We start from the raw sequence: 27,788 nt of genomic DNA, 5'->3' as shown, positions 1-27,788 counted from the left end.
ATCCCCTCTTCTTAGCTGGGTATTATCTACACCTCCCTTTCTATACAATCTGTATGATGTATTTCTATATGGTGTATTTGCTTATAGTTGTAGCTATTGTTTTCTACTTATGTATGTTTATTTAGGATCATGTATTGCCTTCCTATTTGGGGGCACCTGACATCTGGGGCAAGAAAAACTGAGAAAAATGGCGTCGGCTGCCTCCTTTATACCCCTGTCGCACTGACGTCAGGAAAGAAGCGACCGCAACCGACGCCGGACCAAGAATTTGGAACTCAGGCCAACTGCAGGGACCACCTGACAGCAGATAATCCAAGCGTGATGACTGCAGCAGTGTATACACTCGAACATCTACATTTATGGTAGGTACAAAACTGTACTTTCTGCCCCACACTCCCTTACCCTTTCCTGTCCCCTCCAAACCTCTAGCAGTAGATGTCTATCACCAGGGACCTGTGGAATCTCAACATCATAGACAAGGGGTGCTGTATTCACTTCAGAGAAATAGCACCCTTTGTGGCATTCCAGAACGACCAAAACAACAACATCCTCTTCCCACCTATCCTTATGGAGCTACTACATCCAGGCTATTCCCTCTTGTCCTGGTCACCATAGACCTTAAGGATGCTTACCTCCATGTCTCCTTACCAGACAGTCACAGAAAGTACCTATGATTTATAGCAACAGGCTCCCACTTCCAGTTCAGTGCTTTACTGCTTGGGCTGTCTTCTGCTGCCAGAGTTTTCACAGAATGACTAGCTCATCTGATAGCCCATTGCAGAACCCTAGGGGTTCATGCTTACTCATACTCGGATTACTATCCCATTCAGAGAAGATCCATTTCAGAGACCCTAGATGCCTTGCAGATCACTGTAGACTGTTTTCAGAAGGTAGGTCTCACCTTAAATCTTGAGGGAAAAATTCTGCCTCAAGTAAGGATCATCTTTCTGGGAGCACTCATAAACTTGCTTCAACAGAAAGCCTTCCTTCCCATGATAAGATTGCTTTCATGTCAGGCTAACAGACTTGTCTGCTTCCAAAGCAATTCATCATTGCAAGAGAATTCCTGAAGATAATGGAGTACCTATCATCATGCATTCTCTTGATGCCATTTGCAAAGTTGCATAGTAGGAAACTTCAATGGTTTCTGAAAAATGATTAGGAAAAGTACTCCCAGCCCCTGGAAACCTTATTGTCCCTTCTGCCATGCCTGAAAAAGGAACTTCTATGGAGAACACCACCATACAAATGAACCCAGTGGCAAATTGCACTTTGACAGAAGCGGACAAGACCATTACCATGGACATTTCTGATATAGCTTGGGGAGCCCACTTAGGTCCCCTGAAGATACAGGGCATTTAGTCCCCACAGCAGAGGAAGTTGCATAGGGCAACCGCAGTGGTGCAGCAGTTAGCATTGCCGCCTCACAGCAAGAGGTTTTCCGGTTCGATCCTCGGCTGGGGTGCCTTCTGTACCGAGTCTGCATGTCCTCCCTGTGGTCGTGTGGGTTTCCTCCGGGTGCTCCAGTTTCCTCCCATGTCCCAAAGACATGCTGTAGGTGGATGGGACACTCTAAATTGGCCCTAGGTATGAGTGCGTGTGTGTGTGCCTTCTGTGAAGATTGGGCGCTGGGCTGGCAACTCGGCACCGTAAAATCCCACTGCCAATCATGAGCGGACAGGTGATCTGCCGTGGTGACCCCTAACCAGGAAAAAGCCGAAAGAAGAAGCAGCAGAGGAAGTTGCATATAAATCAAAAGGAATTACTAGCAGTCTACCTGGCCATAAAAACCTTTCAGCAAGACTTAAGCCAGGAGACACTGCAGATTAGGACTGACAGCATCACAGTTATGTGGTACATAAACAAACAAGGGGAAAATTTGTCTTACTTCTGTGCGACCTTGCCAGAAAAACTTGGGTGCTGGCTCAAGAGATAGGTTTGACCCCTTGTAGCCTCTGATATTCCTGGCCAGAACAGTAACCTAGTAGATTGTCTGTGTGGACTTTCTAGACCCCAACAAACACATGAAGAAAAGGCAGGTCTTCTTGGATCTGACTATACGGGGGGGGGGGGGGGTTCCCACAGTAGAACTATTCGCTTCTCTCCACAACAAACTACAAAATTTCTGTTGCAGAACACAGCAGACAGAAGCTTGAAAAATAGATGCATTCTTCTTCACATGGACAAACTGTCTCCTGTATGCATTCACTCTTTGACCCTGATTTCCTGGGTACTAACAAACGTCATAGCAGACAGACCCAGCCTTATTGTAGTGTCCCCATTCTGGCCAAGACAATACTGATTGTTTCTCCTCTGACTCTTTCAGTGAGAGGAGATTTTGCACTCTACCACAGGACATAGATCTCAGCGAAGTAAAGGGGGGTCTGTCTTCCACTTCTGCCTAGCCACCCTCAAGTTAACTGCCTGGAGGATTGGGTTTTGACAACTAGGACTAAATCCTGTCCCAAGGATGTGCTCTCTGTTGTAAGGGAAGCAAGAAAGCCCAATACCAGGAAATCATACCCAGCAAAATGGAAATTATTTTCCACTTGGTGTCACAGCAGTAACACTAACCCCGCTGTAGCAAACATCAGCTCAGTCTTGCAGTACCTTTCAGACCTCTTTAGACCAGGCTTTCCTATTCCAGCATTAAGGTATAGACACCTGCATTATCATCTTTCCTTCACAGTGCTCCACCTATCTTCTTGTACCCACATATGAAACTTGTTCTAAAAGGGATGGTTCAATTGAGATCACCTAGAAGGAACCCCATTCTGACATGGAGTCTAAATTATTTGTTGGAAAACTATAAATTATTTGTTGGAAAACTAACTTCTCCCTTTGAACCTGCTGCCACTGCCTCTCTAAAGATGTTCACCTGGAAGACCACCGTCCTTATAGCATTTACATCAGCAAGGATAGTTTCTGAGCTACAAGCCCACATGTGTAAAGAACTTTTCACTGCCTACACAGAGCCAAGCAATTCCTAGTGGCTTTATCACCTGTAAATGGAGAGCTGACTGCATTAAGTTTGGTTACTCTCAATATGGAAAGGGTTTACTCCACTAGACATAAAGCGACTGCCATTGCTTTCCTCAAAGGCATTCCTACCCAGGCCATCCTAGAGGTATCCACATGAAACTTAGTGCACACCTTTACAAAACACTATAACCTTGCCGGTGTCCCCAGTGCTAGAGAATTTTTCACTTCTGCCGTCTTACAAAATCTTAATTCTTTAGGTCATACAGATGACCTACCAAGTCCTCCCAAGAATCAGTACCACAACATTGACTAAGAAGAGCATAGTACAGTTCTGCCCCACTTAACATAATTGCAGATGTTCGATTAGATCATTGTTGCAGTACATATTCCCAACCTCCAGCCCCTCTATCTACAGTTATGGTAGGTGGGATACAACTGCACTTTGGGATTGTCCACTACACTCAGGAGTATCCAAAGTGTCCAGCTCCAGTTACAGCTTTTGTAGACTAAAAGATATCCACACTTTTCCATATCTGGACAACATGCTTATCTTTGCAGAGTCTTTTTCAAAGTGTCAGGAATCTCTCACTTGAGTAAGACTACCTTACACAAGCTAGGATTCCTAGAGAACTCTCAAAATTATTTTAGAATTTTTAACACAGGACTGTGTTCCTTGGGTGTCTGCTAGATATCTCAGTTCAGAGAACTTTTCCCCCAGAGAAACAAAATAAGTGTACATCTAGATCTATTTCTAAGGTTTTCCACTCTGACTTCGGTTACTGGGAGGGAATACCTATGGATTTTGGAACTTATGGCATCTGTGATTCTCCTAATGCCCCTGACAAGACTCCATACGAGAAAGTTACAATGGTATCAGAAATCTCTTTGGTCCCAGCACCACCACCCATTATTTTTTCAAATCCCAGTTCTAGGATTTGTCATTAGAAAAATCGCTTGGTGGAGAAAGGAAATTTCACTACATCTAGGTCGACCCTTCTCCCTCATGCTCCATGGCAATCAATAACTACGGACATCTTGGACTTTGCTTGAGTGTTATCAAGAGGGATAAATGTGGAAGGTGTTTGGGACACCGAGGACCGATGCCAGCACAGAAATATAAAAGAGATGCTTGCCCTGATCAAGGCATTCAACTATTTTATCATCTTTGGTCCCCCAAACCTCTTCAAGTTGTTAGACAATGCTGCAGTCATGTGGTACATCAGCAAGCAAGGGGGCCCTGGGTCAGTACCCTCTTTGTTGAATAAACATGTTAGTTTGGGTCAAGGCTTCACACATCCGTTTTGTTGTACAGGCATCCTACATTTCATCAGAGCAAAACTGTGTCGCAGACAAGCTGAGCAGGACAAGGACAGACCCTCATGAATGGAAACTAGATCAGGCGGTCTTCCAAGACTTGATCCATCTGTGGAAAGTTCCTCAAGTAGATCTGTTTGCCTCCTTTCTGAACAATCAGCTGGCAAAATTCTGCTTCAAGAACATGCATGGATTCCTTTTCCTTTCCTTGGACAGGAATGTTGCTATATGCTTTTCCACCATTTCCACTGATAAAATGGGTATGTCCGAAGATTTAGAAGTAATCCCACCTAATCATGGTGACTCCCTTCTGGCCCAGGCAGCAGTGGTTCTGCTTTCTTTGGGAAATGGTCTGTGGTAATTACTACAAGCTTCTTCTCAAAATGGATCTACTCACACAAGAAGAGGGATGTTTGATACAGCCTGACCCCAGTCAACTTCAAATGACTGCGTTCAACAACATGGTTTTAATTCCCTTTGGGCACTTGTTTACTGAGGATGTGCAACAAGTATGAGTGGAGGCAAGAAAGTCTGATACTACAAAATCATATATTAGCAAATGGTGTCAACAACATAAACAGCACCCATTCAGGACTAGTTGTTCTCTGGCTGTACAGTATTTGTGTGAGTCTGGTTGTACAGTATGTGTGAGTTAGTATCATATGGCCTTACTCCTTCATCAAGATTCATTTATCAGCTATTTCTTCATGTCTGTTCATGTATCCTCCTCTTTCAGTACACTGTCATGTCAAAATGTTTTTAAAATGGATTTTGCATAAAAGACCTCCAAGACAATTGGTGGCTCATCTTTGGGTCTTAATTTTGTGTTAGAGAAGCTAGCACTTGCTCCATTTGAATCATCTAATCTGGCTGGCTTGAGGTTACTGATTTCTGTGACTGCTTCAAGGAGCATGTCTCATGTTGCAAGCTCTTATGGTGTGTCAGCCCTATCTCATGTTTCATATAGACATGGTTTCTCTGAGAACTAATCCTTCATTTATGCCCAAAGTGGTATCCAAGTTTACTTTAAGCCAAACTATCCATCTCCTTGTTTTCTTCCCTGAACCAAAAATAAATTGGCTGAGAGAGCATACCCCATACCTTGGATGTCTACAGACAACTTGGGTACTGTATTTTCAGAACTCAGTCATTCAGGTTTTGAATAGGTTGTTAATTTCTTGTGAAGGTAAAAGAGAAAGGACCACCTGTGTCAAAACAGACTAGTTCCAAATGGTTGTCTCAGGCGATTACTTTTTGCTGTTTTCACCATAATGAAACTATTCTGGGCAGGGTCATGGCCCACTCTAACGGTGCCTTGGCTTTATCTGTGGGTTTTTGGAAAAGGTTGGATTCTAAAAGCAGTAACTTGGTCCTCTTTGCATGCATTTCCAAAGCACAAGCTTGATTCCTTCTCTGGGGCTAGATCAGGCTTTGCTAGGGCCATTCTCCAGGGGCACCTGGACCCTCCCACCTCTCAAATATTGCAAGCAATGGTAATCTACCCATAGAGCTAAGGCTACTACAGCAGTGATCAAAATGAAAATAGTACAGATGTAAGCAAACTTTCCTATAACAGAAGCCATTTGAATGATCACTGCTCCAATAGCCGCTCCCTCCCAACCCCTTTTTGATTTGCCAGGATATATATACATACATATATAGATATATATAGATATATGTAGATATATATATATATATATATATATATAGATATATATATATATATATATATAGATAGATATATAGATATATATATATATATATATATATATATATATATATATATATATATATGTGTGTGTGTGAGTGAGTATGTTGAGTATGTTGAGTGGTATGAGTGTGTGTGAGTGTGTGTGTGTGTGTGTGTGTGTGTGTGTGTGTGTGTGTGTGACTGTGTGTGACGTGTGTGTAAATATTTTTACTCCTAGCTGTGTTCTGTCAGGACTCGACCTCCTTCTCTCAGTTGACATGAAAACTCGTCATTTATGGTAAGTTCCTAACAGAATTGTATTTCACTGTGAGTACCTCACACATTGTAACATATAAACTTTGACAAGCTAGATAAAAGTTTTTCTGACCTTCGTTGCAGGGAAAGAAAGTTGTCTCATGTCGGCATGACTGGCATCAAACAGGAAGTCAAGTAACCGTTTCAGTTTACGCAAAAAATACAATACCAGAACTATCGTTTGTGGAAGCAAACAGCACAGTGGTACGTACTTTAGCTTTCTTAAGTGACAGTGTGTTGCTGATGGCGGATTTCTAAGAATGTGTGTGACACACTGAAGTGTAGTGCTGTCATTTGGCCTTATGTTGGAGTAACTTCCTTACACTAATAATAATTTGTTTTGCTAAACGTTTTCCTCTTATACTTTTAACAAATTCAAATATTACAAGTCAGAAAAATCATATCAAGCAAAGAAAAGTAATAAGGAATTCACGCCATTATATTCCAGAGGCCTGATAACAGTTATGTCAGTGGCTCAGTATATGTCACACTCGACTTTGGTGCCAAAATATCAGAAGCCTGAGGATTGTATTCCACTCTCAGGTTATTAGATTAATTTTCCATTACTGACACCGCTGGGTAGTATTTGGGGGTACTGCACCCTTGGGTGTACTGTCTTTTAGATGAGATTTTAAACCAAGGCTCCATCTGCCTGAGTTGGTGGTAGCTCATATGGATATAAAAAAATCTCATGGCACTTCTGAAAAGGTGTAAGGGTGTAAGGGAATTTCAGATTTCCCCAGTCAGTATAAATGCTACCTTTGGTCTCCTGAAAAGAGGCAGCTAGCCTAGTGGAACTAAACTGGTCAACAAAAGCAGATAAGCTGCTAAGTATAAAAGGCTAGTAAGCACACTAAAGGGATAGCCTACTGAGTATAAACATATGTCCGCACAGCATACCAAAGCCTTAGGCCCTTCCATATGCCTAGTAAGCCTACTATTCTTTAGTAAGTTAGTAAAGAATGTTAAGAATGTTATGTGAGAATGTTCAACAGATAACCCATGCTAAACTATAAATAAATGCTAAAAATATATACATCAGATAGCACCAATGTCAGTTGTTTTCACTGTAAAACATTTACAGTGTTTAATATTTGTTTTTAACAATATTAGCCAGTAACATCATCATTAATCAGACTTTTAATAGTCTTTTAAACAGTGGGGCAGTTTTCTGAGTTCTGGTATGCTTTTTATGGAGCAATAATTATTGCCCCGGTTTTCTAATAGAGTTCAGTTTCAGCTACCACAATCGTTCACGTTTTTCTAAAAGATTACGGATGTCTCCTTCCACTTCCAAAAGGTCCACACAGTCACTAATTTGAAATTTAAAGCTAGTGTATCTTTTCTGAAGCTGCAGGTGCTGAGCCAATGCATTATTCTTGCACTTAGCTCTAATTTTGGAAAGATGGTGAGAAGCCTTTCTTTTAACTCTGTTGAGCGTTTTTCCCACATAAAATGCTTCACAGTCATTGCAGCTCACCCTGTAAACCACCTGCATTGAGATAGTCACCTTCAGCGTTAGTTTTAATCAGTTTCTCAGCGTTAGTTTTAATCAGTTTCTTTAAGCAAGGGCATAAAAACCTCTCTCCCTTCTGTATGTGCTGACAAAAGACACAGTTGGCTCCCCACTTACTGGTGTATGTATCATGTGGTCTGGGCCTACCTTCAACCCAACTTCTGTTGCTTAAGAAGGGACTTTTCCTAGGATGTCCATCAAATATAAGCTTTTAGTAATTGTGGCATGATTCTCTGTAGTAACATTAATGATGCTGTGATAGTCAACAGTAAAAGTCAAGATACAACTGCCTTTAGATTTGTTCATAGATTTTTGTAACATCCTCCTACAAGGACTGTTAAGTGCTGGTGCTTTTGTACTTTTTTAGTTCAATTACAGGTTCCAGAATGCTTCTTGATACATTGCTTTCATATTCCCTCACCAAAAAAACAATTTTCAAGATCATTTAGGTTCTTAAGGAAGGTTTCCATTTTTCATGGTAATCCTAGCCAACCTATAGCTCTGGGACTTAACATATTTTGTCCTGGTGGGATGGAGACTCTTGTGTAGCAGGAGGTTTACTCTTGTAGGATGTTCTTCGTGTTTCACTGTTGCAGTCATCACATATGGGTTATCCCTGCCAGGGTAGCCCTCGGCCGGCCCGAATACCAGAGGCTTAGTATTTCTGCTTCGGCTGCTGTCGCTTCAAGACTGACGTCGGATTGTAAGTAGTATAAAGTAAGACAGCCAACGCCATTACATCAGTCTTTCTTGCCGCAGAGCCCGAAGCAGTTCGCATGAGTGCCGGTCGGCCGCTACCTGAGTTTCGTCTTCCGAATTGAAGCTGAAGTCTTCTAAAGCTAAGTACCTCATTGGGGATCCTTTTTTCTTGCACTAACCAATGTCAGAAAAAGTTAGTAGTTGTCTTACCTGTAGAAAGCAAATACCACCCTGAGACTTTTTCTTACTGCATCACTTGCTTAGGCCCAGACCACAATGTCCCCCGCTGTCTCTTCTGTGCTTTGTTCAACGCCAGAACTGTATGTCGTTGGGCCCTTATTGTAACTAGATATTTTCGCTTACAGTCCTCAAATTCCGATATGGCTTTGGTAAGCCATCCGATGGCAGATCTTCCGAAAAAACGTAAAGATAAAGACGGAGACAGACCACACAGATGTGCCGGCGAAGCTTCAGTTTAGTAGTCATCAGTACTCCGGTCCACAGTGAGGCGCTTTCGCAGCCCCTCACAGGTCCAAACATGCTGACGATGCTTCCATTTAGCTAGTCGTCAGTTCTCCAGTCACCAGTGAGGCTCTTTCCGCAGCCCCTAATGCCCACTTCTGTGGATTCGCAGGCCGCTACTGAGACCCTTTCGGAGTCCGGTATGCCACAAAACTCTTCTTCGACTAAGGATCCTGCGGTTGTCTGTCCTTTGGATGGTCCGGAGCCCCTGAGCAGGCACCGGCTTCCAAGGAAGTCTTTCGCACTACCGATTCTCGACACAAACCGATGACTTCTTTCGCATCTATGTTTCTTTCAAAACTACCAATTTCTTAGGCCCAGGGTACGAACCACACCCAAGAAACTGACGACCCAATCTCAGGCACCTGCTTCCTTGCCTCGGTCTCAAATGCTTAATCTCAGGCACCTGCTTCCTTGCCTCAGTCTCAAATGCTTAAATTGGCGTAAGACCTTATGCTGATCAGGGGAAGCCAAGCTACCCCTTCCAAAAGAAAGAGATCTGTCCACTGTAGTTTTGTCTGAACAGGAGTCTGATGACTGTGATGCATCTGAATATGAAGACATGCAACCCCTCTCTGCTTATGGGGATTCTGATGCAGAGAATTCCATTCCTTCAGCCTCTCCCTCAGAAGACTTTTCCTTTGGGGAAACTCTTCATAACTTAAGGGAGCATTTTCAATGGGAATATCAGGACTACCCTCAGTCTAAAAAGAGACTCAGGGAATTCTTAGATCTTCCACAGCACATTCCCCCAATCCTGGATGTTGTGTAGGATGTTTTCCTGGAGTCCAGTTTGACTCCCTGACACCCTCCCTCCTGCACCCAGAAAACCAGACAGGTATTACAGAGTTCCTGACTCTCACAGATTTCTTTTTAAAAATCCTACTGCTGACCCTGAGGTAATTTCTCAAGGGCATAAAGGAATTACAGCAACCTCTGCTAAGAATCCCACCCCCTCAGATAGGGATTCCCCGAGCACTAGGCAGATGGGGTAAAAAAGTATACATCTCTGCTACTCTTGATATCAGAGCACTAAATTGCCAGTTCCATATGCTAAAATTTCAGCAACATACCCTGGAACTCCTCAAACAATAAATGTCTTCCTTTTCTGCTTGTGCAGAATCTAAAGCATTACAAGAGTTAATACATTCTGCAAGTCAAGTAACTAAACACACCTTGCAATGTGGTTTTGATGCCCTAGAAGCTTCTTGCAGGGCAGCAGTCACTGGTTCTGTCTTAGAAGGCATGCATGGCTTAAGGAACAGCCCTTGACAGACCATGTTAAATCTAAATTGTTGGATGCCCTCTTGCACAAAGACAAGTTATTTGGCACTAAGGCAGAAGAGGTCTTAAAAAAGATGGAAGAAAAAGCAAAATCTATGCAGACATTTAAGGATTTCTTACAGGTTCAGCAGGCATTGCCCCTCCAAGCACTGGTCTTTTCCTACTCCCACCAGGTCAGTTCAGCCCAGACCCTGTGGAAGCAGACCCCCCCCCCTCCAGACAGCAGCCACAGGGAATGCAGAGATCTAAACAGTGGAATTCCTCCACTTCAAAAACAGGGAGTTCTAAGCCACCCCCTTATGGTAAGAACTCACAATGACTCTCCTCCTCCACCCCTCCCTCTGCCCATCTTCACTTACCCCTAGGAGGAAAACTCTCCTTTCATGCAAGCACCTGGGCCACCATTACCAACTACTGCTGGGTTCTCAACAGTATCCCAGGGATACAAATTTTCTTTCCACACCATTCCAACTCCAAAAGGGTTCCCAGATCTACCTCCAAACGAGTGGGCAGAGGCGCAAAAGCAAGTCCTTTCCCTGCTCTCTGTGAGGGCAATAGAACACATTCTTGCAGAACAGAAAGACCAAGGTTTCTGCTCCAAACTTTTTTTGGTACCCAGAAAAGGGGGCACCTGATGCCCCATCCTCGATCTGTCCATTCTAAACACCTTCCTGGTGATACCAAAATTCAAAATGCTCACCCTCCAGCAGCTGCTACCCATGCTCTCCAAGGATGCTTAGCTAGCCACCCTAGACCTTAAAGAGGCATACCTCCACATTCCTGTCGGGGAATCATGCAGGAAATATCTCCGTTTCAGGGCAGGATCTCTGCACTTTCAGTTATCTGCACTTCCCTTTGGCTTATCTACTGCTCCCAGAGTTTTCACAAAATGTCTGGCTCCGGCCATTGCCTTTTGCAGACAAAGGAATATCCAGATTTACCCAAACTGCCTAATTCAGGCAAACAGCCAGGAAAAGCTGCTCAAGCACCTGGCCTTTGAAAAGTCCCTACTCACTACCCTAGGATACACAATCAACGAACAGAAATCCAAACAGGTATCCACCCAAAGGATTATATTCCTGGGAGCAAGTCTGGACACAGCATCCCAGATGGCATTCCTTACACCAGAAAAGCAAACTTTCCTGACAGTCTACTTCTCTCAACTAGCCACCCAGACCCCAGCTATCTGCAAGAAAAATCCTGCAAGCTTACTCATTCCATATGCCAGACTGCATATGAGGAGACTTCAGTGGTATCTAAAAAGCCTTTGGTGTCAACACTCTCAAGACCTGGAGACTCTTATACCCATGATACCTTGCCTTAGAAAAGATTTTCTTTGGTGGGCAACAGCATGCTCCCACAACAAGGGGCTATCTTTTTCACCACCCCCCCGCTGGCAAGACCCTCACCACAGATGCATCAGACTATGCCTGGGGTGCACACCTGGACGGCTGATGCATACAGGGCCAACGGAGCCCACAGCAAATCCATCTGCACATCAACCAAAGAGAGATGAGCTGTCCAACACGCCTTGAACGCTTTCAAGCCCCTTTCTCTCCCCAGGGGCTCTCCTGATCAAAAACGGACAACACCATGGTGATGTGGTATATCAACAAGCAGGGAGGGACTCACTCCTACCCTCTATGCAGGCTGGCCATGACTCCACCTGTTATCACAATTTCTGCCAGGTTCTCTAAAACTCTCTGGCAGATCACTTAAGCAGAAACCGTTTGGACCCCCACCAGTGGCAGCTCAACAAAAGAACCTTCACCCTAATAACTCAAAAATGGGGCACCCCGAAGGTCGACCTCTTTGCCTCCCACCCCAACCATCAGTTCAGCAAGTTCTGCACCAGGGAGCATCACTGCATGGCTTGGAAAGTGGATGCCCTGTCCTTCCCCTGGGTCAGTCTGTCAGGTCTATGCCTTTCCTCCACTACCTCTCATCCCCAGGGTACCTGTACCAAGGACAATACTGATTGCTCCAGACTGGCCTTGCCAGTACTGGTACCCACTGCTGCACAGCCTGTCCCCACTGCCACCATGGCATCTCACTCATATTCCAACTCTCCTGACCCAGAGGGAAGGAGAATTCATGCATCCCCAATTGCAGACCCTCAGTTTGGCAGCTTGGCTTATTCCCTAACCCCAGATCAATCTGTCAACAACAGTAAACAGGTTATCCATGTTATACATGAGGCCAGAAGCCCTAGCACTAGAAAATCTTATGCTGACAAATAGAAAAGGTTCTGCACCTGGATTCAGGCTAAGGGAAGCCAGTACAGCACAGCCCTCACTCCCTCAAATCCTGGATTACTTAGCTGACCTGCTACACAGTAGTCTTGTCTTTTTTTTCTCTATTAAAATTCATGCCTCTGCTATCTCTGCTCATTTCCCCACTGAGCAGCCCCTTTTCACACACACTCTGATCAAACAATTCCTAAGAGGGGCTAGCAACTTGAAGCCACCCAGAAGAGCACCAAACCCAGCTTGGGACCTTAACTTTGTGTTGGAAAAGCTCACCCTGTTCCCCTTCGAACCAGCTTCTTCAGCAGAGCTAAAATTTTTCTCCTGGAAGACAGCTTTCCTTTTGGCCATCACTTCAGCCAGAAGGGTCTCCAAGCTGCAAGCACTCATGGCTGTGGAACCCTTCATCATCTTCCATGCTGACAGGGTGTCCCTCAGAACTAACCGATCCTTCCTGCCCAAAGTGGTGTCCAGTGTGGCTCTCAGCCAATCCATTAATTTGCCAATGTTTTTCCCTAACCCTCAGAACAAAGGGGAAAGGATCCTACACTCTCTAGATGTGCACAGACAGCTCACATTCTGTCTAGACAGGACTGAGTCCTTCAGAAAGTCTGATCAATTGCTGGTTAGCTTTGCTGCAGGGGCAGAGGGCAAAGCCATCTCCAAACAAACCATTTCCAAATGGATAGCACACTGCATCCATTTCTGCTACAAGCAACACGGAAAGCCTCCCCCCCAAGGTGGTTAGGACTCATTCCATCAGAGCAGCCTTCACCTCTGCAGCTTTCCTCAGAGGAGTTCCCACCAGGGACATCCTGGAGGGTGCCACCTAGACATCTGTTCACACTTTTACCAAACATTACCACCTGCCTATCTTCTCCAAATCCAGGGCAGGGTTTGCCTCTGCAGTCTTGCAGGGTATCATAGCCAGCCCTTAGTTTCATTGACTGCCTCCACCCATTTCATCAGGTTTGGGAGTCAACCCAAGTGTGATGACTGCAGTAGTGAAACCCGAAGAACATAGTACAGTTGTGTACACATTCCATAAATGTAGATGTTCGAGTTTATTCACTGTTGCAGTCCTGGTTTCCCTCCCTCCATCCTCCCTCTTCTTTCTTCTCTTTCCTTACAAGTGACATTTTGGTATTTACTTTCTGCTGGTTGGGTTCTTCCACCAGAACCTGGCTCCCACGTGGGGGCTACTGACAGGTTAGGGCAAGAAAAACCGATGTAATGACATCGGCTGCCTTACTTTATACTACTGACGACCTGACGTCAGTTCTGAAGCGACAGCAACCGACGCAGAAATACTAAGCCTCTGGTATTCGGGCTGGCCAAGGACTACTCTGGCAGGGCTAACCCAAATGTAATGACTGCAACAGTGAATACACTCGAACATCTACATTTATGGTAAGTGTACACAACTGTACTTTTTCTGTAAAGATCTATGTCAGTTTTATGGTCCAAGTCTTTAGTAATCTGCATGTCTAAGAAGACTGCTGAAGTTAGCTGTGGGAAGAGGTAAAATGCAGAAAGCTGGTGGTTTGATTAAGATAGCTAATAAACTCTTCTAATTTAGAGTGCAGATACACTGTGATATGTTGCATGTATTCTCTGGTATAAACATAATCCTCCTCCAACTTGCCTAGGGCTATGTTGGCTAGGCTAGGGGCCATAGCTGCCCTCATGGCTATACCAGTCTTTTGTTCACAGTATATTTCATTAAATGTAAAGAAATTGTAGCTAAGTGCCATATCTAAAAGTTTACCTGTTCTTTCTTGTTGTGCTGGTGTGCCATTGTTGTTTTTCCTGTAAGAATCAATCACTGTTTCAATACAGTAGTTGTGTAGTATAGCATATAATGATTCAACATCTGCTGTTAATAAATTACTGTCCGCATCAACTGTAACATTTTTTTTATTTTTCTTTCAAAAATCAGAGTCTTTTATGTGTGAAATGTTCTCAGCCAGAGGTTGTAACCAGAAATTCAGGTAAATGGCAGCAGCTTCGGTCAGGGACCCCCTGCTTGCAGCCACTGGCCTGTAAAGAGGGTTTTCTCTATTTGTATGTGGCTGAGGGATTCCAAAGAATTTAGGCAAGTTTAGGGAAAGTGTCTGTAAATAGTCAAGTTATCTGCTAACAAACCATCATCATAACATGCAGTCAAGGCTGTGTAATGATTGTACGATGCCTTAATGTCTTCTAAAGTTAAAGACTCATAATAGTTTGTGTCACTCAGCATTTCTTCTGTCCTCTGGTTACAGCTGCTGCTATCAGTAACAATACCCCCTTCCTTGTCAGCCTATGTAACCTGTCGAGACTCATGTCTGCCAGCTCTAACAATGCTTTTTTCTCCCCTTTGTTACGGTTGTAGAACTTTCTCCCTGCTGATTTTTGCAGTAGTTTCCTGATGTCCAATTCACATTTGACTTCAAAGGCTGCTAAAATTTGGTATAAGGGAGGTCAGTAATTACTGGATCTTTTTATTATTTCTTCCATAGTTTTTTTTTTTTTCTCAGGGGTATCAGATTTGTCATGGAAGAGATTTTTCAGATTCTATTTTCTGGCATAAGATTTTAAATCAGCCAGTAACTGTGCTGTGTTAGACCTGCAATGACTACACCTACAAGCATTACCTAATCTAACATTAAGGTTACCCATGCTAAAGTGCATGTAATAGCCTGTATTCTCACTTCTCTGTTATATTTTCTCTATCCCCTCCCAGATGTAAAAACAGCTTGCATGCTTTCAGAAAACATTAACTTTTAGCCCTAAGAAAAAGTGCATTGACTGCCTTTAAATAGAGCTAAACCCTGATGTTTACTATTAAATGCACTAAAGTATTAAGATTGCTGGGGAGGCTTCTATTTCTTACTCACGTTCCTCAGTTTCAGAACTGCTTGCCACTGTACTCAAGTGCTCAGAACTCTAAAGAGTGATTGCTTGCACCTGCAGTCAGCTAGATTCCAAGTAACAGCAGTCGGCAGTGAGAGAAAAAAAATGGCTAGTAACTTTGCAGATGTTTGAAAGAATTGTGCATTTCACTCAGCACAGAGTACAGATTTTTCCTGGCTAACTGCATTCAGCTGCAGACTTCTTGTCTCCCACTAACAACATTTGCTTAAAGTCTAGCTAATAACTTTGCAGATTCAAAAAGTTAGCATTTTTCACATCTTTCATCATTGCATTATTTTTCTAGCCTATTTTCTTAAATAAAACTGTCCATAGCTCAAGCCAAGGATATCAGTCAAGGCATCCACCTTTGTAAAAACAAAGAAAATTGTCTTAATTCTACATGCTGCATAACCAGTACAAGAGAAATTATCTTAATGCCATAAATAGTCCAACAGCCCATGCTCACATTATAACTTAAACTTGCTTTTGTCCAGCCTTTCTCATCTTGTAAGTGTAAAACCAAGAAAAAATATGCATTTACTTTAATATCTGTAAAATATACAGTAGTCACTGACCCCCCCATTTAAAATAAGCTTGGCTGCACACTACACAACTGATTTACAATATAACATGTAATTTACGTCATGAGATGTTTTATACAAATGTTAATAACAACAAAATTGTTTTACTTATTTAATATCCTAAACATTAATGACATAAAGTGGGCATGTGATTTACAGCCGACCCACAAGTTTAACGCTGTCAAAGAAATTCCAGTCTTTCTTAGCCACTTTTTTTTTTTGCAAACAAATGTGATTGATGTTTTGTAGTCTCCCAGTTTTTCACAAATTTCAGGATTGCTGGTCTTCATTCTGATAATCTCCATCTCTCATCACCAGTTTCTGGTTCGAGTACAAGGTTCTCCTGATTTTTCTAGTCACTCCTGTGCTTTTTTTCTGTCTTTTCAAGCATTTTCCTTTGAAACATTGGAAAGGATTTCACTGACAGAGTCTCTTAATGAGCTTTTTGTCAGAAGAATGAGAATCAGAGTCCTCTTCTGTTTGCTGTCTCGTTTTTTTTATTATTTTTTAAATTTTTTTAGTACTTGCGTATTATCGCAACCAGATTTTTGCGGTAATGCTGGTTGCTTCTCGTTGTGTAAAGTAGCATCAAGAAAGTATTAAAAATCTCAGAAACATGTTTTCTTTAATGTTTTCTGTTTTTAGGAAGGTTTATCGGTTAAACGGCTGAAAAAGTAAGGTTTGAAAATTGCTTTCCACTTTACCGCCAGCATCTCTTATCAGTTAAGCAAGTCCCACTTTACTTCAAATACTTAACTGTTTCTAAGATTTTGCGATATGGCGTATGTTGTTCATGTTTAAGTAATGTACTGTATTGGAGTAGGGTGAAGTGTGAAAACGTGTGCTGGGATATTGGTGGTGTTTCTTTTTTTTTTTTAATAGAGGTACATTTGTAGGTTTTGTGGGTAGTGTGCTGAAAAGACATCAAACATTGGATTCAACTTGGAGTGGTTGCATTTCCACGTGTATTTGGCCAGAAAGGACTTTGGCAGTTATCGTGCATATGTTAGGTGCTTTTCGGAGATACCTCATTTATTTTTCAGTTGTAGTTTTGTAGGTTAACCATCATAACAGAAACTTGCAGGAATTAAGGGCTTGCAAGAGTGATGGGGCAGGATGTTGACAGATAATCAGGGATAGTTTTTCATGGCACTGCCATGATAGCAGAAGTTACCAGGTGTGGTTTGGTTTGTTTTGGTGTTGTGATGGTGGCATATTGGGACAAACTCTGGATGTACTTCGGGGATTTCTGCATGTTTTACGGCTGGAAAGCTGTGCGTGGCTCATTTGTTGTTTTTCTGTTGGTGTGTGTGTGGGGGGGGGGATTTTTAGCGATTGCACTCAGCAGCCCTTCAAAGCAGTTATTTTGCTGAGGAACGCGCATCACACAGCATTACTGACATCAGTTAATCTCGAAAAAAGGGACAAGCTATTTTAAAATATTATTTTCTCAGCCTGTCTGTGAGCCAGCTAACTATCCCCCTGGTGACATAAGGATTTATACCTAACCTGTTACATTTTGCCCACAGTGCCAGAGTGGGGTGTTGTGTAAGATTCCTTGGCCAGGTCAAGGTAGGTAGTGTGAACCATTTTGCTCTGATCCATTGCTTTGCTAACTTTCTGAAAAAAGTCTGCCAGGATGAGTAGGCATGACCTACCCTTGATGAAACCAGATTGGGTTGCGTCCAGTGTTTGGTACTTTCCTGTATCATTATTGATCATTTCCATGATAATTCTTTCCATATCCTTTGCATATGAGGTGGTGAAACTTCTGGGTCTGTAGTTTCCAGGGCCTGTAGATATCCCACCTTTGCGCAGAGGGATGGCTGTTGCTGTTCTCTACTGATTATGCACAAAGACTGTTTGGAGGCTACAGTTAAATAGCAATTCCAGAGGACCTGATAGGTCATGTTTCATGCTATATAGAAGCTTTCCTGGGATGTTGTCCAGGCGCATCATTGCAGAGTTCTTGGCCTTGGAGCATTGTGGACTTAATGATAGTAGGGGGAGTTACATTTGATAGTAGAATGGCATTTAGTGCTGGACAAGCAGGTTGATGCCAGATAATTTTAAATGTGATAATACCTATATATGTGTTACTTGATGGAGTACTTCTAACCAATTTGAGATTTTTAGTTCTGTTCAGTCATTGAGTTCTGAAAGGGGAATCTACTGCAAATTTAGTAACTTATGTAGCATTGTTTAAGTTTTGCTTTTTGTGATGCCTGGAGGTTAGTAAGAATGGGAGACCATAAATTAGTGATGGGAGGAGGTAAGTAGTGGCAAGCGTAGTTTTAATTGCATTGAGAATGTTTTTGGCTCTAGAAAGCATACCTAGTTTTCAGTGAGTTTATTATGCAGTTTTTTTAAATGCATGTTGAATTTAAGGTCATTCCCTAGCATCCTTAATAATGCCCTCTGAGAAGTGATTTCAGTTGTAGTATTAAGAGAAAAGATTTCAATTTTTTTCTCATGAGAGGGATTTGCGGAAGAAAGTAGTGGCTTGTTGTTTGAATTGAGCACAAAGTGTCAGTTACAAAGCCATTGTAGTGGCTGTTAAAGCTTCCTGAGCAATTTTTTTTTTAGATGTGCCATGTTGTTTGATATGCATATGTGTAGATTCATCTGCATATTGTATTAGGGAGGCCTGTTATAGATGTATCAAAGGTGTTGGTGAGAATTTTAACAGGGAGAGGACAAAGGGTAGAGCCTTGTGGTACACCGCTGGTGACTGAGATGCATGGAGAGAGGGTTGTGCCATTTTACTGACTGGTAACTATTGGGCAAGTATCTTTTGAACCATAGGAAGGGTGAGCTGAGATCGACCTAGTGAGGGCATTTGAAGCAGAAGTTTGCTGTGACAAACTGTGTTGAAGGCCTTAGACAAGTCTGCAAATAAGGAAGAGACTAGTTTATCATCACCTCTGGCTTTGACAGTATCTGTAAAATTTAAAAGTGCAGTGTTAGTACTTTAGGAGAGATGAGAACCACATTGTATGTGGTGAGAGGAGATGGTTTAACAGTTGTTTTTGAATACATTTTTCAAGTATTAGGGGGGTAGGGTTGCTGTAGGTCTAAAGTTAGCGATGTCTGTATTTCCTCCTTTGTGTAGAGGGATAATGTGTTTTTTTTCCTAGAGACAGGGAACTTAAGATTCCTAGAGATAGGATAGACAGTGGATTGGCTGCTATTTTAAGGTACTTGCTTGGAAGGTCATCAGCTGAAGTAGAGCATGGTTTGAGGTTGTTTAACATGGTTAGACCAGCCCCCTTCTTCCTAGACTAGACAGATATTGTTGAGGATGTTCTTCGCGTTTCACTGTTGCAGTCATCACACTTAGGTTATCTGCCTGCAGGTAACCCTCAGTCGGCCCGAATACCAGTGTCTTGGGATTTCTGCTTCCGATGTTGTCACCTCTTCCATGATGTCAGGTCGTCAGGGCTATAAAACATACAGCCAATGCCATTACATCAGTTTTTCCTGCCATGTAGGAGCCCAAAGCAGAAGCAGTTCGCAAGTGCGGTCGACCGCAACCTGAAATTTTTGTTTTTTTTCCAGTTTCAAGCCTGATGTCTTCTAAAAGCCCGTTGGGGATCCTTTTTCCTTGCTCTGACCGATGTCTGCCGGTACTCTGTGAGGTGCCTTCACAGCCCCTGATACCCGCTTCTACAGATTCGCAGGCCTCTGCTGAGACCCATTCCGGTATGCCGCGAGATGCTTCTTTACTTTGGAACCTGCAGATGTCTCTACCTTGGACGGGTCAGGAGTCGCTGTGCAGGCACCGACTTCTGATGGCGTATTCCGACCCTCCGGTGTTCATATTAAACCGACAACTTCATTTTCGACTAAAACTACTGAGTTTCACAGGCCCAGAGTTCGCACTACGCCTAGAAAACTGACGACCAAAGCGCATTCTCAAGCTCCCATGCCACAGAAACAAATGCTTAAAGTGGCTGAAGACCTTATTACTCTAATTAGGGGAAGCCAGCCTTCCCCTGCTAAAAGACAAAGAATGGAATTTCCTTCTGATTCTACAGGCCCTGAGTCCGATGACTCGGATCCCTCTGATTACCAGGTCTACCTATGAGGATTCCGATGCTAGAGGATTCCATTCCCTCTACCTCCTCTCCAGAAGATTTTTCTTTTGGTGAAACATTGCATACCTTAAGAGAGCTTTTCCGTTGGGAATGCCAAGACTATCCTCAGTCCAAAAAAGAGACTCAAAGAATTTTTAGACTTGCCCCAGCACAGCCCTCTAGTGTACCCCCTGTTCTGGATGTTGTGGATGATGTCTTCATGGAATCTAGTCTTAATCCTGACACCTTAACACCAGCTCCTAGAAAACCTGATAGGCACTACAGAGTACATGACTCTCACAGAATTTGTCTTTAAGAACCCTACTGCAGATCCAGAGACCATTTTCCAGGAACCTAAAGGCATTAAGGCTACTACAGCCAAAAACCCTACCCCTTCAGACAGAGATTCTAGAGCTTTAGACAGATGGGGTAAGAAGGTATATACCTCTGTAACTCTTGCCTTCAGGGCTTTGAATTTCCAGTTTCACATGTTGAAGTACCAGCAACATATTATGGAACTAATTAAACAAAAAATGTTATTACTTCCAGATTGTGCAGAAAATAAAGATTTATCTTGCATTCTGCAAACCAAATTAGTAAACATACTTTTCAGTGTGGAGTTGATGCCTTAGAAGCAGCTTACAGGGCTGCTGTCACTGGGTCTGTTCTGAGAAGGCACGCTTGGCTGAAGGAACAAATTTTGCCAGACCATGTCAAAGCAAAATTACTAGATGCTCCATTAAATCAAGATTGTTTGTTTGGCACAAATACAGAAGAAGTTCTTAAAAAGATGGAGGAAAAAGCAAGATCTATGCAAACTGTTAAAAATTTCTTACAGGTGCAACCACCTAGATTCAGTAGGCATTGGCCTTCTAAAAATTGGTCCTTTCCAACCCCTGCCAGGTCTTCTCAGTCCAAACCCAGGGGAAACAGACCACCAAGACTACAGTTTCAGGGTATTCAGAGGTCTAAACAATGGAGTGCTCCCACCTCAAAAACAGGAAGTGGTAAGCCACCCCTATGGAAAAAAGTTCACAATGACCTTTCAATCATCCTTCCCAGCCATGCCAAAGTACTTGCACCCCTAGGAGGAAAACTTGCCCTTCATTCAAAAAAATGGATGTCCATTACTCAGGACTGATGGGTTCTAAACATTGTATCTCAGGGATACAGATTCTACTTCCACTCTCTACCAACCCCAAGTGGGCTGCCAGACCAGCGGGCAGATGCTCAAAAACAAGTACTTTCCCTTCTCAATTTCAGAGCTATTCAACCTGTTCCAGTAGAACAAAGGGTTTTTACTCCAGACTGTCCTGGTGCCCAGAAAAGAGGGCTGTTGGCGCCCTATCTTGGATCTTTCTATTCTCAACACCTTTCTGGTGGTCCCAAAATTCAAAATGCTTACACTGCAACAGCTCCTGTCTGTGTTAGCCAAGGATGCCTGGTCAGTCACCCTAGACTTCAAAGAAGCTTATCTGCACATCCCCATAAGGGAGTTTTGCAGGAAATATCTACGTTTTAAGGCAGGCTCTATGCACTATCAGTTCTCTGCATTTCCCTTTGGCTTACCTACTGCGCCCAGAGTATTCACAAAGTGCCTGGCCCCAGTCATTGCATTCTGCAGGCAGAGAAGTATTTAAATCTACCTATATTTGGACGATTGCCTGATTCAGGCGTACAGTCAGGAATTGCTACTTCAGCACCTGGCATTTGTAAAGAGACTCCTACACCATCAACGAAAAGAAATCACAACTGGTACCCAGCCAAAAGATTGTATTCCTGGGAGCAAGCTTGGAACACAACTTCCCAGATGGCATTCCTCACTCTAGAAAAACAGGTCTATTTGACAAACTACTTCAAACTAATGGCCACCAAAACCCACCTATCTGCAAGGAAAGTTCTGCAGGCCCTAGGGTTTGTGGCATCATGCATTCTGTTAATTCCATATGCAAGACTGCATATGAGGAAACTTCAATGGTACTTAAAAAGTTTCTGGTGCCAACATTCTCAGGACCTGGAAACAGTGATTCATATCACACCTTGTCTAAGGGCAGAGTTCCTGTGGTGGGCAGAGGCATGCAACCACAACAAGAGACTTCCTTTCACTCAACCCCCCCGCCGCCCAAACCCCGACAACAGACGCATCAGATTACGCATGGGGGGGCTCACATGGCAGGCAAATGCATTCAAGGCAAATGGAGCCCAAGACAAATCCCCCTGCAGATCAGTCAAAAAGAGACGCTAGCTGTACAGAATGCTCTGAAAGCTTTCAAGTACCTTATCCTTCCAGGAAAGCTCCTGATAAAGACCGACAACACCACAGTCATGTGGTACATAAACAAGCAGGGGGGAACTCATTCCTACCCAGTCTGCAGGTTAGCCATGGCCCTGTGGAACACAGCCTTGAGCAGCCAAGTGCACCTGCAAGCTCAATTCCTGCCAGGCAAACAAAATTCACTGGCAGACCATCTAAGCAGAAATCTACTGGACACACACGAGTGGAAAATGGAAACCAACTCCTTCAAACTTCTAACCCAGAGGTGGGGGACACCAGAGGTGGACCTCTTTGCCTCCCCCCAAAGCCATCAATTGAGCAAATTTTGCACCAGAAATCCTCACAGCAGAGCGTGGAAGGTGGATGCCCTAGCCTTTTCGTGGAAAAGCCTCTCAAGTTATGCCTTCCCTCCTGTACCCCTCTTCTCAAGAGTACTACTCAAGATCAAGCAGGACAAGCCATGCCAATACTGGTACCCACTCCTCTGCAGTCTGATGGCAGTACCACCATGCCACCTACATCAGACTCCCTCCCTGCTGTCCCAGCACGAGGGACAGATTGTGCATCCACAGCTGCAAACCCTAAACCTTGCAGCCTGGCTTATCCCCTGAATACACCACCTGCAGCCCTCAGCAAACAGGTGTTGGACGTCATAATTGAAGCCAGAAGGCCTAGTACTAGGAAATCCTATTCTGAAAAGTGGAAAAGATATTGTTCCTGATGTCAGCCTCAAGGAAAGGACACAGCCGTGCCCACCTTACCTCAAATCCTGGATTACATAGCAGAGCTGCACCACAGAGGCCTATCCTTCTCATCCATTAAGATTCATGCCTGTGCATCTCATCTCATTAAGATACTGCGCCTCCTCTCTTTTCTCACCCCCTCATCAAACAGTTCCTATGACGAGCCAACAATTTAAGGCCCCCTAGGAGAGCTCCCACCCAGCCTGGGACCTTAACTTTGTATTGGAGAAGCTCATACTTCCCCATTTTGAACCTGCTGCTTCAGCAGAGTTAAAATTCCTCTCTTGGAAAACAACCTTACTTCTAGCCATCACTTCAGCAAGAAGAGTGTCTGAGTTATAGGCACTAATGGCTGTGGAACCTTTCATTATCTTTCACGCTGACAGGGTCTCCTTCAGGACTAATCCATAATTTATGCCAAAGGTGGTATCCAGTGTGGCTTTAAACCAATCCATTCATTTGTCAACCTTTTCCTAATCCTCAGAATAAAGGGGAAAGGATCCTGCACTTCTTTGACCTGCACAGACAGCTTAGGTTCTACCTTAACAGAACAAAACCCTTCAGAAAAATCTGACCAGCTGCTAGTCAGCTTTGCTAAAGGGGCAGAGGGCAGGGCCATTTCAAAGCAAACAATTTCCAAATAGATAGCACACTGAATCCATTTCTGCTACAAACACCATGGAAAAACCTACCCCACAGGGGATCAGAACTCATTCCACTAGGGCTACCTCAACCTCTACAGCATTTCTCAGGCGTGTCCCTACCATTGACATCTTGGAAGCTGCAACCTGGAGTACTGTACACACCTTCACCAAGCGCTACCACATACCTATCTTTTCTAAACCCAGAGCTGGATTTGCTACAGCAGTCTTACAGGGCCTGCTAGCCAGCCCTAACACTTCTTGACTGCTTCCATCCTTCCTCAGCTTTGGGAATCAACCCAAGTGTGATGACTGCACCAGTGAAACACGAAGAACACAGTACAGTTGCGTACACTTACCATAAATGTAGATGCTCGAGTGTATTCACTGTTGCAGTCCTGGTTTCCCTCCCTCCAGCCCCCTGGTCCTTTCTGTACTTTCTACCTATTTGTTTTTTGGCCATATTTTATGGCAGGAGTATTTACTTTTTACTGGAGGTGTTCCACACCATGTAATAGCTTCCTATTTGGGGGGCTCCTGACACTTGGGGCAAGAAAAACTTGATGTAATGGCATCAGCTGTATACCCCTGTTGACCTGACATCATGGAAGAGGCGACAGCATGCAACGCAGAAATCCCAAGACTCTAGTGTGATGACTGCAACAGTGAATACACTCGAACATCTATATTTATGGTAAGTGTACACAACTGTACTTTCTGCATAATCATGCATAAAGAAATTAAAGCAGTGAGGGCTGCTTCCCCTTTTCTATAGAACATCCTCATGACGTTCTTAGAATGGAAGGACGACACCAACTCCTATTCTGGGGTGATCCAGTGGGCTGGTAGTGTGAGCCCTGATGCATAGATGCCTACCTGGGGGTAGTTTCTGAGCATTATGAATGATACTGCAGTAATGATCTTGTATTTAGGCATCTGCTGTTATTTTTCATATGCTAACACAGCTGTACTTTCTCCATATTTAAGGGATGATCTTCATACTGGTGCTAGGCTCCGACTACTTAAGAGGGGATGTAATGCATTCAGTGGGGCCTTTATTTTTAAAATATGTGAAAGTGATAACACTGACATGAGTATTGAGTTTTCAGTCCGTTTGACCTTTTGTAGTACAGTCTCTTGTTTATAAACCTTTTGCTGAGGATAATTTCAGTGTACTGACACTGATATAGGTCCTGTATGTTTACAAGATCAAACAACACTTTCTCCCATACTGCCCTTAGGAGGGGAAGATAAAAGGAAATAAAAAAAGTTCTCCTTTTACCATGTCTTTTGATACAGAGAGAGATTTTTGTGTTAATTCTGTTGGCAGTGTTGCATTCTTTTGTTAGTTACCCTAGCCCCACCCCAGAGATATAAAATATGGGGAAGCAGTTGAATGAGAGAGTTTTGAGTGTCCTACAAGTGATCCTTCATTTCGGAAAAGTGTGTGTGTGTGTGGGGGGGGATACTGCAAGTTAAAGAAAATAGTACAGTCCAGATGTATCATTAGAGGCACTTCTTGATAGTTCCTGATGAACATTTGTTTCACCGTTATGGTCTCCTTTGGCAACTGTTGGTTAGCTTAAGTCCTGGAGTAGTGAACACTGTATAACCAAAAATACAGGCTTACATATACAAAGTGTAAGATCAACATTCCTCAAAATATTTCCTATTGTCTGATATATAACAGTCTCGGAGTTTGTATGTATAAGTTTGGGGAGTGCATGGAATATGTGTGTAGGGTGGGGACAGTGTTGCCCACCTACAGGAAACAACTTTAATGTTGAACAGAAATGATCAGCATTCATGGTTCTCCAGTATTTTAGTCTCCCCCCCCCCTTAGTTCAGGAACTCACAATTATAAGTCTCAAAATTACAATAAGGAAGAGGAATCCTACAGCTTTCAACAAAGACCCACATTCTTTGGTATTTAGTGACCCACTCGCATTGCAGGTCATGTCACGATACAGCAGTTCAAAAACACAAACAGGAAAACTGTGTCCTCAGAAAAATAAAATTAGCAAAAACAAATGTAGATATATAAATTGAAGACACCACAGAGCTGAAAATAGTAGTAAGAAAGATTATTATATACAGGATAAGCGCTTTCATGTCAGACACTACATCAGATCTGATACAACAAATCAATTAAAACATTTAAATAGGTCAATAAAATATAAAACAATCAATGAAATCATAAAAGTAAAGCACGAGATTTAAGATGAGCTTTGAGTGGGATGGTATCATTAAGCCCACTCCCTTTATCAGCTTGCAACATAATGATCCAATGCAGTTCTGCCTGTTCTGTCCTATTCTTCATATCACCCATCCTAGTGTCAGTGAATACCATTTACAAAACCATAAAAAGGAATGTATGCCCCTCAACACATAGAAATATATGATCTGAAGTTATTGTTTTCATTTGGTCTTCAACCTATGGGATTCTGATCCAACTCAGCTGTATACACCAGCATCACATCGGAGCCGAAATCCGAGCTGCTCCCCTACTCATAATGCCCTGCTGTCCCTCTTCCATTCTGCTCTCATTTGCCACTCGTTCAAACAGCAGGGGATTGCATTTTCTGAGCTCCTCCAGGGGTTTTCTGATAGTGTTATGGATAAAGTAGGTGTTTTTCCTTAATTTTCTTCTATCCTCGTCCTACCTTTCTTCTCTAGTTCGCGTTGGTGTGCTTTCCAGATTTTTTTGTTTTTGTTTTTAATATATATATTCTGTCTTCTTTTTTTCTCTCTCTCTCCCTCTGTCTTTGTAGTGTGTGTGTGTGTGTGTGTGTGTGTGTGTGTGTGTCTGTGTGTGTGTGTGTGTGTGTGTGTGTCTGTGTGTGTGTGTGTGTCTGTGTGTGTGTGTCTGTGTGTGTGTGTGTGTGTGTGTGTCTGTCTACCCTATGGCTCATCTTCCTAACTAGCCGGGTTTAAAAAGTTTAGAGTGTGGGCATAAGATTCCTCCATCTGATGCCCACACTCTATGCGTAGTGTGCTTGAGGGCAGCCCACCTGGATTCTTCCTGTTCGATATGCACAGGTTTTAATCAACATGCTCTTATCTACAGGAAGAATAAGTTGATTTTGAAGGGCCTTTTGCGCTCAGCCACTGGGTCTTTTCCTGGTCCCACCTCCACTTTTGGAGCTCAAGTCCCCCACCAAGAAGCCTGGAGAAGGAGGCCAGGCCATGTACAAAGAGAGGGAGTGGCATAAGATGCAGTCTCCAATACTGCGCTTCCTTGCCAAGCCGCCTGCCATGTCTCGGCCCATGGTGGTACAGATTTATCTTCATCTCTGGTCACCCCATTTCTCCCCAGAGCTGGTGAGTTCCTGCTCCAAGTCTCCAATCCCTCCCTCTCCTTGGTGCCATTCCAGGCTGAGGTCAGTGGTGTCTTCTGTCTGGTCCACTTGGAGCCTGTCTGATGTCGAGGTGGGCAGGATGATTGGTGACGTTTCTCCAGGCTCAGATACAGCTTGGGGGTTTTGCCTGTTCTAACCCCCCCCCCGGAACTATGAGCTTGCAGCTGGGATTTTTTCATTTCTGTCCTTCTCTGACCTGACCTTCAGCTGTGGAGTTCTTGGGACTGAAGTTTCCCAGTGTTGAGCTGTTGCCGTAGATGGGCAGTTGTACTTTGACACTAACAGTTACCTTGAGCGGTTCAGCTCCGATGTCATCGGGCTTTACTGACTCTCGGAGCCATAGCTTTGGCATTGGCTGCAAGGCTTTCAGAGCTGTCTCTTCCCCTCTGGGCTTTGGCGCTGTGAAGCTCGGCTCAGACTCACCCTTCGTCTCCAGGGGTGACAGTCCGGGAGGCTTTGCTGGTTGCTACGGCTCTCACAGTGCTATCTTTGGGAGTCAACTCACCTTCGGTCTTCGAGTGGTGGAGAGGGTCCTCTAGGCACCCTTGAGGATCTTAACACTTCCCTCCTCGGATCCTGCCCCTTCTGTTTCTGGTCTGGAGTCATCTATCTTGCCTCTTCAGGGACAGCCTATTGACAAACATCCCCAG

At 43.5% G+C, this 27,788-nt stretch overlaps 1 protein-coding gene across 1 annotated transcript in view; it reads left to right on the top strand.

The window, feature by feature from the left end:
- Window positions 1-27,788, top strand: part of CHORDC1 (cysteine and histidine rich domain containing 1) — a 1,140,261-nt gene that overhangs the window by 863,452 nt on the left and 249,021 nt on the right. Inside the window, exon 9 of the mRNA XM_044072202.1 lies at window positions 6,386-6,505. Coding sequence (XP_043928137.1) covers window positions 6,386-6,505 — 120 coding nt within the window. The remainder of the gene's footprint in view (window positions 1-6,385; window positions 6,506-27,788) is intronic.

Source organism: Protopterus annectens, chromosome 5.part0 (assembly GCF_019279795.1).
Source record: "Protopterus annectens isolate FY-2018-M chromosome 5.part0, PAN1.0, whole genome shotgun sequence".
NCBI lineage: Eukaryota > Metazoa > Chordata > Ceratodontiformes > Protopteridae > Protopterus > Protopterus annectens.
The sequence above is the reverse complement of the archived record's forward strand: the minus strand, read 5'-3'. Positions and strand labels throughout refer to the sequence as shown.